At 42.0% G+C, this 15,126-nt stretch overlaps 1 protein-coding gene across 3 annotated transcripts in view; it reads right to left on the bottom strand.

Annotated features, from left to right (window-relative positions):
• Positions 1-4,650: 4,650 nt before the first annotated feature.
• Positions 4,651-15,126, bottom strand: part of Sepsecs (Sep (O-phosphoserine) tRNA:Sec (selenocysteine) tRNA synthase) — a 30,234-nt gene continuing 19,758 nt past the window's right edge. For 2 of the 3 annotated variants that reach the window (XR_015636805.1, XM_087584290.1), the window contains 3 exons: positions 11,765-11,858; positions 9,930-10,020; positions 4,651-6,870 (listed from right to left, as the gene is read on the bottom strand). Coding sequence is in view for 2 of the 3 variants with exons in the window: in XM_087584290.1 (XP_087440416.1) it covers positions 6,816-6,870; positions 9,930-10,020; positions 11,765-11,858 (240 nt within the window). In the remaining variant the exon portion in view is untranslated. Of the gene's footprint in view, positions 6,969-9,929; positions 10,021-11,764; positions 11,859-15,126 lie in introns of all 3 variants that reach the window. The other variant, NM_001128287.2, reaches the window with a different exon arrangement.

Below are 15,126 nucleotides of genomic sequence, written 5' to 3'. Positions count from 1 at the left end.
ATCCCTCTTCAATCTTTCATACAATAAATAGCTGAGTGTCCTGTGGCAGCTGCTGCGTAGGTGCTTGGAATATGAGTGAACAGTACGCTATTCTGGTGGTACTGATGGCCTACCCAGGGACAGAAGGAAAACACACACTTTCACCAACCTGTACATTTCATGCTATGTTAGACCTCTGCTCCTCAGCATGAGGCATGGCCAGTAGGCTAAGACCACTAGGACAGCTATCACAGAGGCACCTGCTACGGGAAGCCTAAGCCCTGACATACTGAATCGTAATCGGTCACACATAAAGCTCTGGGTGGCTCCCAGGACACCAACAGAGTCCCTTGAAGACAAGGGAGAGGACAGCTCTAGCTCTTAAAAGGTCGTGGAAGTAGACGTCTCTCACAAGATTTAATAAAACCATGAGGAAAGTGAGTTAACCAAGGAAGTAGGTTGACACTCCCAGGCAGAGAAGAACCAGAGGCAAAGCTCTGAGGAAATGTGTTCTGGGGGACTGAGCAGCAGCAAGCTGACCACGTTGGCTGGACAGTAATAAGGACAAAGGGGAGGAGACGGAAGGATGGAGGGAAGGGGACAAGGTTAGATGTGGTCGGGCCTGTTTTTAGAGGAGCAGGAAGTAGGCCCTATAATAACATAGCCAAACCACGGGCAGTTCAAACCTATTACAGAGAAGTGGTCAGGCTTGACTCTGGGGAAGGTTTTTAAAGTAAGTACAACATGACTTATTTACTTGACTGATTGGCAGTCTCATCACTCTGTAGCCCCGGGTGATCCTGAACTCTCAATCCTCCGGTCTCAGTCTCCTGATTATAAATATTGCAGGAATGCACAATCATACCCAGATTTGCATGACTTCTTGATATAAATACAGAATGTGAGATAGTCAAAGCTGCTAGACTTTTGGCCTCACAGTGGGAAGGAGTATGAATAATTGAGGGAGGAAGGCTGAGGGTGAACACATTTTGAGGAGAGATCTAAGAATTCCCTTAAAGGACTATACATCCAAAAGATGTGTACTAGAGTTGGGTTCAGGAAGGCCTGTTTCATGGGTAAATGTAGGAGCAGACCAGCCACCTTCCACAGTAAAGTTATGTAGAAACAGGCTTTCTACATAAGTCATGTTGCCTATACAGTAATCAGCGGTAGGCTAACACACCCCTCCAGAAGTCAACTGGGACACGAACTTGCTCTGAACATCTCTTAGGTTATAATCTGTAACTTCAGGTGCAAAAAAGTCAGCATACATTAATATTTTCTTTAATTCTCAAATGTAATTGTAACACCAAAGGAAACTCATTAAAAGCCAAAATAGAAAGACACTGAAAATTAAAACAGAAAAAAAAGGTCATCTAAAATCAAATTAGTTTTTGGAATTTCCGCTAGAAAATGTGTAAAACTCACCAATAATCCACTTCACAACACATTTTCATTTAAATGTAGCATAATTTAATACAATATGGCTTATCAAGAATGTCACTCCTTATAGGCTCATGTTGTTTCAGGCCCTCAAACAATTATTAATAATCTTTGCATTTAGTGTCTACTTGATCCTCATTGGTCTCCATTCCACATCTGATGAGACTAAGATCTGGAGATGTTATATCATGAGTTCACAGGGAAGTAACAAGGACACTCGAACTCCTACTTAATGGCAAATGACTAATTTCAAAAAGCACAGATCAGAGTGAGGTAACCAATCACAGAAAAACACACATGGTATGCACTCATTGATAAGTGGATATTAGCCCAAATGCTCAAATTACCCTAGATGCACAGAACACGTGAAACTCAAGAAGGATGACAAAAATGTGAATGCTTCACTCCTTTTTTTTTTTTTTCTTTTTTTCGGAGCTGGGGACCGAACCCAGGGCCTTGCACTTGTTAGCCAAGCGCTCTACCACTGAGCTAAATCCCCAACCCCTCACTCCTTCTTTAAAAGGGGAACAAGAATACCCTTGGGAGGGAATAGGGAAGCAAAGTTTAGAACAGAGGCTGAAGGAACACCCATTCAGAGCCTGCCCCACATGTGGCCCATACATATACAGCCACCAAACTAGATAAGATGGATGAAGCAAAGAAGTGCAGGCTGACAGGAACCGGATGTAGATCTCTCCTGAGAGACACAGCCAGAATACAGCAAATACAGAGGCGAATGCCAGCAGCAAACCACTGAACTGACAACGGGACCCCCATTGAAGGAATCAGAGAAAGGACTGAAAGAGCTTGAAGGGGCTTGAGACCCCATATGAACAACAATGCCAACCAACCAGAGCTTCCAGGGACTAAGCCACTACCCAAAGACTATATACATGGACTGACCCTGGGCTCCAACCTCATAGGTAGCAATGAATAGCCTAGTAAGAGCACCAGTGGAAGGGGAAGCCCTGGGTCCTGCTAAGACTGAACCCCCAGTGAACGGGATTGTTGGGGGAGGGCAGTAATGGGGGGAGGATGGGGAGGGGAACATTAATATAGAAGGGGAGGGGAAGGACTAGGGGGATGTTTGCCTGGAAACCGGGAAAGGTAATAACAATTGAAATGTAAATAAGAAACACCCAATTTAATAAAGGTGGAGAAAAGAAAAAAAAGCACAGATCAACAATAAAATATAAAGTTGACAGGTATGTCTTATTTTCAAACAAATGACAGGTTTTAAAAAATTATTACGTTTTATTTTGTGTGTGTAATGCACAGTGGTGTGTGTGTAGTCAGTTCTCTTTCCATCATGTGGGTCAACAGGTATGTCAGACTGGGTGGCAAGTGCCTTTTCCCACTGGGCCATCTTGTCTACCCTGGAGTGTTTCTTTTAAAAATGACTAAATTCTCTGAAGTATCAACCTTCTACAGTCAGTAGCCATGACACGTGATTCCCATTCCAACTTAGACTTTACTTTCTGACTTCTGGGCAAGCAGTGATAATAAAAATAAAGAGTGCAAGACTTGAGTATAGGTTATTTGTCCTTTCAGATTTCAACTGTAGTCATGATTCAGTGAAATAATATAAAGTACTGTCAATGATTTATTAAAAATGTATTTCATGTAATACATTATACAATTTGTTTTTATTTTTAAACAGTCTATACCAAAAATATTTCTGGAATTGTTTCCCCCTTTTGATAGTATACAAATCAGGAGGTTGATGTCCACATCACAGTATCAAAGCTCAAACTCCCACCCCCAGTTATAGTTAGATTCAGCCTTCCTTCACCTTTTCCCCCAAAAGCTCAGGTTGGCACTATTTGATTTAAAAAAGAAAAAAAATGGTATAAACACAATCGGACTTTGTCCAAGTCCTTAGCTTGAACTGCAGAATATTAGCTGGTAAGTCACAAAGTAATATTCATTAGCTGCAAAAGCATCATCTTATATCACACAGACCATGGGGTAAAAGTAGAATGTAAGGCATAAAGGAGGCATCAAATCAGACCTGCAGACTAAGGCTGGCCAAAGAGCAGAGCCAACAAAGCCAGACAAGGAAGCACCTAGCATGAAATATCTGAAGTTAACCAACTTCTGAGCATATAAAACGGTTTCATTCACCTCAGTATATAAGGTCAGTCTCGTCAATGTAAAACAAAACCATTCCCCAGCTTGGCAAAAATTAGTGCGTCCTAGATTGGGAGGCAAAGGAAATCCAATTTTTATCTGCACCACATTTTCAAAATTTTCTCTGAGAACAGTATGTGTAGGATGACGTCATTATACAGGTGAAGGCAGGTATAGGATAGAACAAGGCCTGTCATTGGACGAGAAGGAAGGATGGGTGGGAGAAAAGTTTTAGAGAGGGGGAGGGAACAGAAGCAAGAGAGGGGAGAAGCAGCGGCAGCTGAGAACATGGAGGTGGATGTTAAGATTCCTCTCTGCACATTTACAGGTTATGAATATTCTTTTTTTTTTTTGGTTATGAATATTCTTTTTTTTTCTTTTTTCTTTTTTTCGGAGCTGGGGACCGAACCCAGGGCCTTGCGCTTGTTAGCCAAGCGCTCTACCACTGAGCTAAATCCCCAACCCCGGTTATGAATATTCTTAAGGGATGGATGTGTACAGGATTTTGTGTATCTAGATGAGCAAACTGTATGTTATCTAGGTGGGCAATTATATTTTATCAACTGGATCAGAGGTTATTGTGCTGTGTGTTCTTTTATTTGGTGATTTAATTGAATTCAAGAGAGTGTGTGATGGCTGGAGACATTGGGCCACCACGGAGTTGGGATGTGTATGTCTGGCATGATGGCAACCTGCCTTGGGAACTAGACAGGTAGAGAGATTGTTGTCAGGCTCAGAGAGTAGCCATCGGCAGTGTGAGACACTTTGCTGACCGAGATGAAGATATCTACCAGATGTCACGGGGCACCATGATGCTGACCCTAGTACAGGGTAAAAGAAACATTTTTTATAATTTTACTGCAACAAAAAAAAAAATTTTATTGCTGTTGTTAATTGTTGGCTGCCTACTTCAGTGAAGAGACTCAGAACTGAACTTGTCAGGATGAGGTCGCATACCTAATATGTGTGTAAGGCCCACTAACACCTGTGGAAGTGATAGCATAGCATAGACATATTATGTCTATCTAGGACCTCAGTGACAGTCCTTACTTTCCTGTGGTTAAAGGAATAAAATCAGTGAATAATTACGTGCTGGGCCAAGGAATTAGAAAAATATTTATTTAAATCATACTTAAATTTACCATTTGTACATCAAAGGTGGAAGAGAACTGTATTACATAAGTCATCTTGTATAGCTACATTCAACTACTACCACAGCCAGTAGGAAGATTTACAGTTAACACAGGCTTACAAGGCTCTGTCACACCATCCCTGACAGGGAGAACACATCAGCAAAGACCTAGGGCCAAATTAAGACTCAACTGAAAACACCTCTCCCTGCAATGTGAGTAAGATGCACCAGAGACCAAACATCCAGCGATTCAGTTTTCTTCTCTAGGCAGTGTGCTCCAGCCCAATGCCTTTAAGAAACAACCTCTAAAGTCTACTTTAAGGCCTTATTATAAGAGGAGTTGGGCCACAGTAGTAGTGTCTTAGCCAAGGCCTGCACGGTGTCCTCCACTGTGAGTTCTGTGACCTTAGGGTCAAGCATGGAGCCAGGAGGAACAGAGCTGGAATTTAAAAGTGCTTAAAAAGGAAAGGGTTAATAACCAAAACTGCAGCAGATTTTATGCACCAGCAATAAAATGTTATACCATATCTATCATTCACATGTGGGTTCATGTAATTTATCTTCAATTAGAATTATTATCTATTCAGCAGCTGACGCCCAAGAACTGCTGATACTCGGCAGATGAGGAAGCATCTCGTCTCTGGACTCTGGCCTTTCTTAAGCAAAATGATGATCACACAGTATAGATCACTTGTTCTAGAAAATCATTTTGGCCTGATGCGTAGGAAGCTGCATTGCCAGCATTTCCACCAGCAGCATCATCTGACCCTCCCTCGTAGGCTCCACAGAGACTTGGCCTCTGTGGCTTCATCTCACTATGGTGCAGTCCCGGATCCACACAGAAAATGAACAGAGCTTTTCAATCCAGGATTTACTCCCATATAAATTACTATAGTTACCTAAGAGCCACTTTAGTGTCTGGTCCCCAAAGGTAGAATACATTTAGGAACCACCTAAATATCTGCAAGTGAGTTCTTTATCTCCATCCAGCCTTGACTTGCATGTTCATCAGTGGCTCACAGGGTCCAACTTACACACTCCAAACGTTTTCCCGCTAAGCTCAACTTTATAAACCCTCTAAGATCATATACAAGGAAGACTCCCTTTTCATATATACAGCTTGGTGCCAAACCAATACAAGAGTAGAATCCAGAGGTTAACGCATTTGATCCATTGTGTTGGGAAAAGCAGGCCCATTTTACTAAAGAAATCCTCTTGTAGCATTTAATACACCAGGAGCAAATTTACAAAGGCATGTCCCCCAATTATTCCTCTATGACTCCTTCTCCCCATGAATATGCTTTGGGTGGAGTGACGCTCTGCAGAGCACGTCTGAGAAACACGGCTTTGGCATAGTTGTTTCCAAGAGGTTTCACTAAGCCCACAGTCTTGTTTTTGTTTTGTTTTTGGTGTTTTTGTTGTTTGGTTGGTTGGGTTTGTTTGTTTTGTTTTCTATAACTAACACAAATTATGGTTAGGGGTACTGGGCATAGAATTCCAGTCACTCCAGAATTCCACACATATACAATGAAGCCAGTCCAGTTGAGGACACTTGCCCTTAAGCTTATGACTTGGCTCTGTTTCCTTGGGAAACGTCCCTTCTATAGGCACTGAGACAGCTAAATAAACATCTGGTACTTAGCAGCATTAGAAACAGATCTTTCTCAATTCTGTGTGATTGGGGGAAAAACTCTTTGAATGCTGAAGAATGGCTAAGAAGCAGCACTCTGTAGTTGAATGAGAATTACATGTAGCTTTATATTTTATATTAGTAAGAATCGTCTGAATTGTGTTCACTGCAACTGCATGTTATAACCTGTTAAGAATCATAAAGACTGAGGCAATCTAAGGATAGAAAAATAATCACCAATGGCTACCCTCACACCAGTCTCTTCCTTGATGAAATATTCTCCATAAAATTCTCAATTCAAAAACTTTGCATGTATTAAGCTGACGTATGAACTGGCAAAAAGAGCACTGTCATAAAGCAGGGCCTCGGTCCACGTGACCAAGCACATCATCTAGTTTCAAAGCCATTTCCTCAACGTCGGCATCTTCAGCTTTGTTGCCGTCAGCTCCAGACACAGCACTTGCTTTCCTCTGTTCTTTCCTTACTGTGTTTAAACACTTGTCAAGTCTCTTTATGAACAGGTCCACATCCTGCACCTTCATCCCGATGGCTGCGGCTGCATTGAGGTAAGCACAGGGGTAATTATCTGTGTGGGACATGAAGCCTCGGAAAGTATGGCCACTCACAGTTTGCACAGACCCAAGAGGCACAGCCCTGAAAGGGAGAAAGATTTATTAACCTGACATGTCTCATGATGTTGATAGAGACCACCCACCCCAAAACAAGGCGACTGTCTCACTAAGCTATACAGCCACCAGTTAAGAAGCTAGAAACAGGCATAAATTGTGGCCGGTGCAAACAAACTGTCAGCTTAAAATGAAACTGTAAAATACAATTGCAGAGTCCTGCTTAGTAATGACCATTTACTCAGCTTCTGTAATAGAGAGCAGGAAGATCATCTTCATAGTGTCCTCAGAGAAGTAATAAGACATTTAGTTTTGGGCCAAACCTAGAATCTGACATCAACTATGTAAGCCAAAATGCTTTGGTTTACTGTTACCTCACCATCAACAAATGAACATTTCAATCATGCAGCCAGCAGTGTACAGTGAAGGGGCCACAGCGGGATCTAGGAACTAGGTAACTGCTTCAGTAGGAGGGGCCAGCAGACGGCAACAGCTTATGCATTATTTAAGGCTGACTTCCATGGCCTCCTTAGACACAAGCAGATTTCTAATCTTTTACTTTTTAAGAAACCAATTAAAGGCTGAGTGTGGAGGCACACACCTTTAATCACAGCACTAGGAAGGAAGATCTTTGTGAGTTTGAGGTCAATCTGGTCTACAAAGCAAGTTCCAGAATACCTGAGGCTACTACACAGAGAAACCCTGTCTGAGGGAAGGAGGGGAGTGAAAGGTGGGTTTGACAACAAACAAACCAAAAGCATCAAAACTATTTGGCATGCAGACAGTTTCTCAAGTTAAAAGCTATACTGACCTAAGTTTTAATTTTTTTTCTTTGAATAAGCTGTCATTAGCAAGCTGTGGTTGGAACTAGAAGGGAGGAGAATCCCAAGACCAGCCAGGCCACAAAGCCAGTCCCTAGCTAAGGGCCAGATGGATAGCTCATGGTTAAGAGCTCATACTGTTATTTCAGAGTACCCAGAGGATCCAAATTCCATTACCAGCTACCAGATCAGCTAGCTCACAACATGCCAGATTCAGAAAGATCCAATCAAAGCACATTAAAACCCAAGTCCCTTCACAGGCATTCTATCCTCTCAAATGTGGTGGTTGTTAGTAAGAACTGCCCCCTTAGGCTCATACACTTGAATGCTTAGTCATCAGAATGGCACTATTTAGAAGAATTGGAGGTGTGGCCTTGTTGGAGTAAATGTGATCTTGTTGGAAGAAGTGTGTCACTAGAGGTGGGCTTTTGAGGTTTCAGAAGCACAGCCATGCCCAGTGACTCTCTCTTCCTTTCTGTTGCCTGAAGATCCAGATGTAGAACTCTCTGCAACTTTCTCCAGTATCAGGTCTGCCTGCTGTTTCCCTGTTCTCCACCATGATAAAAATGGACAAAACTTCTTGAAACTGTAAGCAAGCCTAAATGCTCTCTTTTGTAAGAGGTCCTGTGTTCATGATGTCTCTTAGCAATAGAACACTGACTGAGATAATGTAAGTCAGAATAAACTGCTTTCAGAGATGTATATGATGAAAAACATTTAAACTAAGATACATCATTTTTCTCTAAAATACCTGATTTTGATGCCACACAAATGTTAGTGGAAAGTATGCTTCGTAGTTGCCAAGAACAGCATGACTCTCTTAGTTTAGTGTTCTGGTTAGCTTTTTGTGTTTTGTTTTGTTTTGCTGTCAATACAATCTACCGTCAATTGGAAGATGGACCTCAGAATGGACTGGCCTCTGGCTTATCTTGGGGATTCTGTCAAGATTGCTAATTGACACAGGTGGGCCCAGCTCACGGTGGGCAGTATTACTATCTCTAGGCAGGTAGTCCTTGGTTCCTGTTTGAGTTGCTACCCTGATTTCCCTTGAGGAGGACCATGACCTGCAGAATAAGTTACAGAAATGCTCTTCCTTCTCAATTTGCTTTTTGTCAGAGTATTTTAATTACAGCAATATAAATCTAAGTAGAACAATTAAAAAACAGAATTTCCTTAACAACATGTCCACTTGAAATTGGTAGGAAAGATGCCATAATTCTATTATCACAATGACAGTACTGAAGATCACCTAAGAAAGAATTGGACAAAAAAAATCTACACACAACTTAGGCCTATGGGGGAAGCTGAGACAGGAGACTTGCAAGTTCTAGGCCTGAGTGGGCCATATAGTAAGTTCAAGTCCAGTTAGGATACCTCTGTAAGACCCTGAGAATCAAGAGTTGGGGATGTTATCTGTGGTCACTGCTTACCACCTTGCTTCCGCTCAATCCTAGAACCACTGCAGCAGCAGCAGCAGCAACGGTAACAACAATCTATCCAGAGAGGCCCTGAAACAAGACTCCTGTCTTCCTAAACTTTGATCACAGAGTCCAGAGGTGGGGCATGAGCAGCCTCATTGTTCTTTGGCCACAGCGAATTCTCAGGCACAGGTCAGTATATACAGTGATGGACTACTGAGGAGAGTTCTTGATTAAACTTTTTTTTTTTTTTTTAAAGAAAAGCCAACACAAGCACTTTTATTGTAATAAAACTTGAAACTCATTATGTGGGGATGGGTGGTGCAAAGAAGTCAGACAAAAAGAATAATTTATCTCACAAAATCACTATACAGGACAGCAAAGGGCAAGAAGGGCTGGAAAAAAAAAAAAAGCAAAAAATCTGGAATCAGCAAGAAGCCAAGCACTAAAACCCAGGAGGTACTAAGGCCCAAACCGACAGCCTCAGTGTCCTGGAACAGCCGCACCGCTGGGCTTTCGCTCGGCAGCAGCCTAAGCAGCGCCTTCCATCTGAGCTTTTGCGTTCTGAAAGTTTAGGAAGTGGAGCTCGGAAGCTATAGGATTACACAAGTCCTGAAAATCCACTAGAAAAACCACAGGATGAAAACAAACAGGGTCCAAAAGCTACAGATGTCCCTACTGGAGGAGGGACAGACACCGTGTCCTACAGGGGATAGGAAAGCAGATGAGCTCGTCTCTCCATCCACTCACCTGGCTCCAGAGACCTGTCTGGTAAAAAGCATTGAGCCAAGCTGCGTGACAGCTCTGTCTTGGTGCCCATCTAGCGTCTCAAGTGTCATAGCTAGGAGAGAAAAAAAGCCAGCAAGCTTTTGGATTACAAACCACTCAAAACAATGGTAAGGACACTGCTGTCATGCACTGTCTCGTGGCACAGCAGCACCTTACTGTGCTTGATAAATTATAGCAAGTATTGTTTCCATACCAGGCAGATTTAATTCTGAGAAAACATGTTCACAATCATGGACAAAATTCCCATATCTTGCTTTTAGAAAGTTAATTTTCCAGCTAAATACATTGGACAGTGAAGTGATCAATGGAGCTGCTAACTGAATTCAACCAGCTTGGAAGAACTTAAGCAGTAAGAATGTGGAGTCCTCTATCTCAATCCATATAAGACCAAGATCAATTTCTGCACACACAGACGTAAAAGTGTCCCTCTGACACCTCGTGGTAAGCTGCACCCTTGCACCCACCACTGCCACAGCCACTGCTGGCTGAAGCCTTGTTGCTTGTCATGCTGCACTGTTACAGACATCCCGACCAGCCTTAGGCAGCTTTGCACAATGGGTTATTATCTCCACATCAGAGGCAGGGAAAGGGAGCAGCCAGCAAAACATGGTAAAACTGACCTCCAACTACCCAGCAGAACCTGCTATGTGGGCAAAGGATTAGGGGCTATGTTTTAGGTATTGGGGCCCACTTTTCTCCATAGATGCCCATTCCAAAAAGGCTTTAGTTATAATGATTCACTTTCCTCAACTGGATAAGAAATATAAAACATAGTCTATACTATTCATATATTCATAAACTAATTTTGAAGCTTTTAAGTTAAGTATGTAGAAGTCAAGTATTCACTTTTTTTGTTATTTTTGAGTCAGGGTTTCTCTGTGTATCCCTGGCTATCCTGGCACTCCCTCTGTAGCCCATGTTCAAGGCTGCCTCTAAAATGAAAGGCATGTGCTACCACAGCCTGGCTCAATTATTCGCTTTCTAAAAGTGCTTCCTATCTATGTATTTGTTTGTAGACACGTGCATGTGTGCTTAGGGGCCTCAGCAGCTAGAAGAGGCTGGCAGATTCCCTAGAGCTGGAGTTAAAGGCAGAGCTAGGAAGAAGAGCAAGCATTCTAAACCACCGGGCATCTCTCTAGCCCACTATACTCATTTCAATAGTCTCAAACTACAGGACAGAAATCCCAGTCTTTATATCAGCAGATCAATTCACAGCAGTACTCCTAACATGCAGAAGCCGGGAAAACAAGCAACGGCACTAAAAACACCATGTTGGTGCTTTGTTTAGGTTTTACATTAGGGAAACATTAAAGCATTTTTAAAGGCCAAGTAAACCAGTTACCAATTAATACTGAGATTGATTTAAAAATATCAGCATAACATTATCTCACAAGTCTTTAGTGTATATCACAGCTCACACTTGATATTGTACATCCTGTGATCGGTAATTGTGCAGTGACATGTATCCTACAGAGTGTTTTTTCTGCCCTAAACTCATCTGAATGCCACTGATTGTAACTTCATTCACTTAGCACTGCATAGTTTAAGGTCCCCATTTCTGATCATCTGGCAGCTTTGGAGTACCCTATAATATTTCATTGTCTGGGTGTACCTATTTACAAGCTCATCTACTAATGGATATCTTGGTTGCATCCATGTTCCAGCAATTATGAATAAATCTGTTACAGCCACTCAAAAAAAATATCAGCATAATCAAAACAAGTTACTGTTTCTATAAATGACGACTTCCTTCTAAGAATATCCCAAGTGTCTTTCTATTAAGGGAAGAAAATCACCTAAGGATATGGGGTTGTGAGGTGTCTTCAGTAGTCTTTCATTGTGGGCCTCTGCCAACTTCTGTAGTTGGGTGGATAAATAGGCAAACATTTCCTGAAATGACAAAATACCACATTTAAGTTAAATCCAACGCAAACCGTAATACAAAATGTGGCTGGTATGAGGTCTATGCTATTCATCACCTCGCCCACATCTCTCCTTTACCACATACAGTGAGATGCAGAGGCACTTCGAACAGCAGAACCAGGGGACTTGGGGAAAGGCAGCCTCGGCCCACTTCTGGTCTTGGGCTATAATATTTCTCATCTCTGCAGAACTTTTAGAGTTAACACTTCAGAATTATTTTGGTTGGAAGGGAAGCACATTGTTAAGTTGTTCAGGCTAGAGATGAACTTTTGATCCCCCAGTCTCAGCTTCCCAAGTAGCTGGGATTATAAGTATGTACTGACACACTTGGCAAGAGCAAGCACTCTACGTAAATAGCCATCCATTTCTGGACACAATACCAGCACAGCAGATGACTTCTCTTCCGACCCTTCAGCACTCTGCACTGTTCTACACAGGGGCCAGAGTGGTTCTTCCACACTGTGGTCAGTTCCTGTCCTTCTCAGGTGACTTCCTTTTGTAACTACTAAACGATCTCTTCAAAGCTAAGATACATCCATTTAGTATGGAAGTTACAAAGTACATGGTAGTTTAAAAAGTGCACTGCGCCATGAATGTGTGTGTACATGTGTGTGCCCCCAGGTCAGACCAGGACCTGTGTGTGCCAGGGAAGTGTTCTACCTCTTAGCTAAATCCCCAGCCTCAAATCTATTCTGTTTAAGGTGAAACAGCTAAAATTAACAATTCTTTTAAGTCAAAGACTATAATATCTAAAACTAAAATTTGTACTACTTTGCCAATAGCATAAAAATGTAATAAATGTTTCCAAGTATAAAATGTCATACATACAGACAAGGTAATATAGCTGAGTCAGCAGCTATTAAACTGAAGCTATTTTCTTCTGTGTCTGCTTTTGAGATGGTGCAGACTGAAACATGCCAAGTCCACTGCAGTAGAATAAGTCTACTTTCACTGCCCTCCACCCATAACCAAACCTAAGTTCTAAAGAGACACCAGGGCTAACAGAGGAAAATGACACTTTGCAAATTCAAAGGCCACAAAAGCTGCTTCTGCTTCCTCCCTAAGGTAGCCCTCTCACTGCAGCTTTTGAGGTCTGAAGTCCATAGATGAACAACTGTACCTGGTAATAGATAAGGACTGAGAGAGGAGGGGGAATGCTGTCTATTATTATGAATTATCAGATTCCTTAGAGCTACAAAGGCCTCACCCATGCCAACAGCAGTATTTTATATTCTCACCTAACGTGTTATACTAATAATCATTCTTAAACTGGGAGTATTTAAAAGAACAATTCTTAGCATGTCAAAATCATGAAATATTAGATTACTAAAGTAGTTCTTTTTGCAACCAAAAAAGTAAAAAAAAAAATCACAACTGATATCCATTAGATGGGATAAGGCTTCCTCTTGTCATTCATTCATAAATAAATAAATCATGATTATTAGCTATGGAAAATATAAATTATTTTCAATTTTTTAAAAAAAAAGTTACATATGGGTGTTTTGCCTGCGTGTGTGTGTGTGTGTGTGTGTGTGTGTGTGTAAGCCAGAAGAGGGTATTGGTTTCTCTGAAACTAAAGTTACAGATGCCAGTGAGCCACCCTCTGAGTGCTGAGCCCACATGCCCTGGAAGAGCGTCCTTCCAAGCCCATTTTCAAGTCCTTCTATTCTTGAGGTTTGCTTTCAACAGTGCCTACGTTTTCAGAGCTGGGTAGAGCAGTAGTAACTCATCTAGCAACTAACATTCTTTTTTTTTTATGCTAAAGATTTTTTTTTATTAACTTGAGTATTTCTTATTTACATTTCGAATGTTATTCCCTTTCCCGGTTTCCAGGCAAACATCCCCCTAATCCCCCCCCCCTTCTTTATGGGTGTTCCCCTCCCCACCCTCCTCCCATTGCCGCTCTCCCGCCAACAATCACATTCACTGGGGGTTCAGTCTTAGCAGGACCAAGGGCTTCTCCTTCCACTGGTGATCTTACTATGATATTCATTGCTACCTATGAGGTCAGAGTCCAGGGTCAGTCCATGTATAGTCTTTAGGTAGTGGCTTAGTCCCTGGAAACTCTAGTTGCTTGGCATTGTTGTTCATAAGGGGTCACCAGCCCCTTCAAGCTCTTCCAGTTCTTTCTCTGATTCCTTCAACGGGGGTCCTGTTCTCAGTTCAGTGGTTTACTGCTGGCATTCGCCTCTGTATTTGCTGTATTCTGGCTGTGTCTCTCAGGAGAGATCTACATCCGGCTCCTGTCGGCCTGCACTTCTTTGCTTCATCCATCTTGTCTAATTGGGTGGCTGTATATGCATGGGCCACATGTGGGGCAGGCTCTGAATGGGTGTTCCTTCTGTCTCTGTTTCAATCTTTGCCTCTCTATTCCCTGCCAAGGATATTCTTGTTTCCCCTTTTAAAGAAGGAGTGAAGCATTCACATTTTGATCATCCGTCTTGAGTTTCATGTGTTCTAGGCATCTAGGGTAATTCAAGCATTTGGGCTAATAGCCACTTATCAATGAGTGCATACCATGTGTGTTTTTCTGTGATTGGGTTACCTCACTCAGGATGATATTTTCCAGTTCCAAGCATTTGTCTATGAATTTCATAAAGGCATTGTTTTTGATAGCTGAGTAGTATTCCATTGTGAAGATGTACCACATTTTCTGTATCCATTCCTCTGTTGAAGGGCATCTGGGTTCTTTCCAGCTTCTGGCTATTATAAATAAGGCTGCAATGAACATAGTGGAGCACGTGTCTTTTTTATATGTTGGGGCATCTTTTGGGTATATGCCCAAGAGAGGTATAGCTGGATCCTCAGGCAGTTCAATGTCCAATTTTCTGAGGATCCTCCAGACTGATTTCCAGAATGGTTTTACCAGTCTGCAATCCCACCAACAATGGAGGAGTGTTCCTCTTTCTCCACATCCTCGCCAGCATCTGCTGTCACCTGAGTTTTTGATCTTAGCCATTCTCACTGGTGTGAGGTGAAATCTCAGGGTTGTTTTGATTTGCATTTCCCTTATGACTAAAGATGTTGAACATTTCTTTAGGTGTTTCTCAGCCATTCGGCATTCCTCAGCGGTGAATTCTTTGTTTAGCTCTGAACCCCATTTTTTAATAGGGTTATTTGTTTCCCTGCGGTCTAACTTCTTGAGTTCTTTGTATATTTTGGATATAAGGCCTCTATCTGTTGTAGGATTGGTAAAGATCTTTTCCCAATCTGTTGGTTGCCGTTTTGTCCTAAC

This window comes from Rattus norvegicus, chromosome 14, assembly GCF_021556685.1.
Source record: "Rattus norvegicus strain SHRSP/BbbUtx chromosome 14, alternate assembly SHRSP_T2T, whole genome shotgun sequence".
NCBI lineage: Eukaryota > Metazoa > Chordata > Mammalia > Rodentia > Muridae > Rattus > Rattus norvegicus.
The sequence above is the reverse complement of the archived record's forward strand: the minus strand, read 5'-3'. Positions and strand labels throughout refer to the sequence as shown.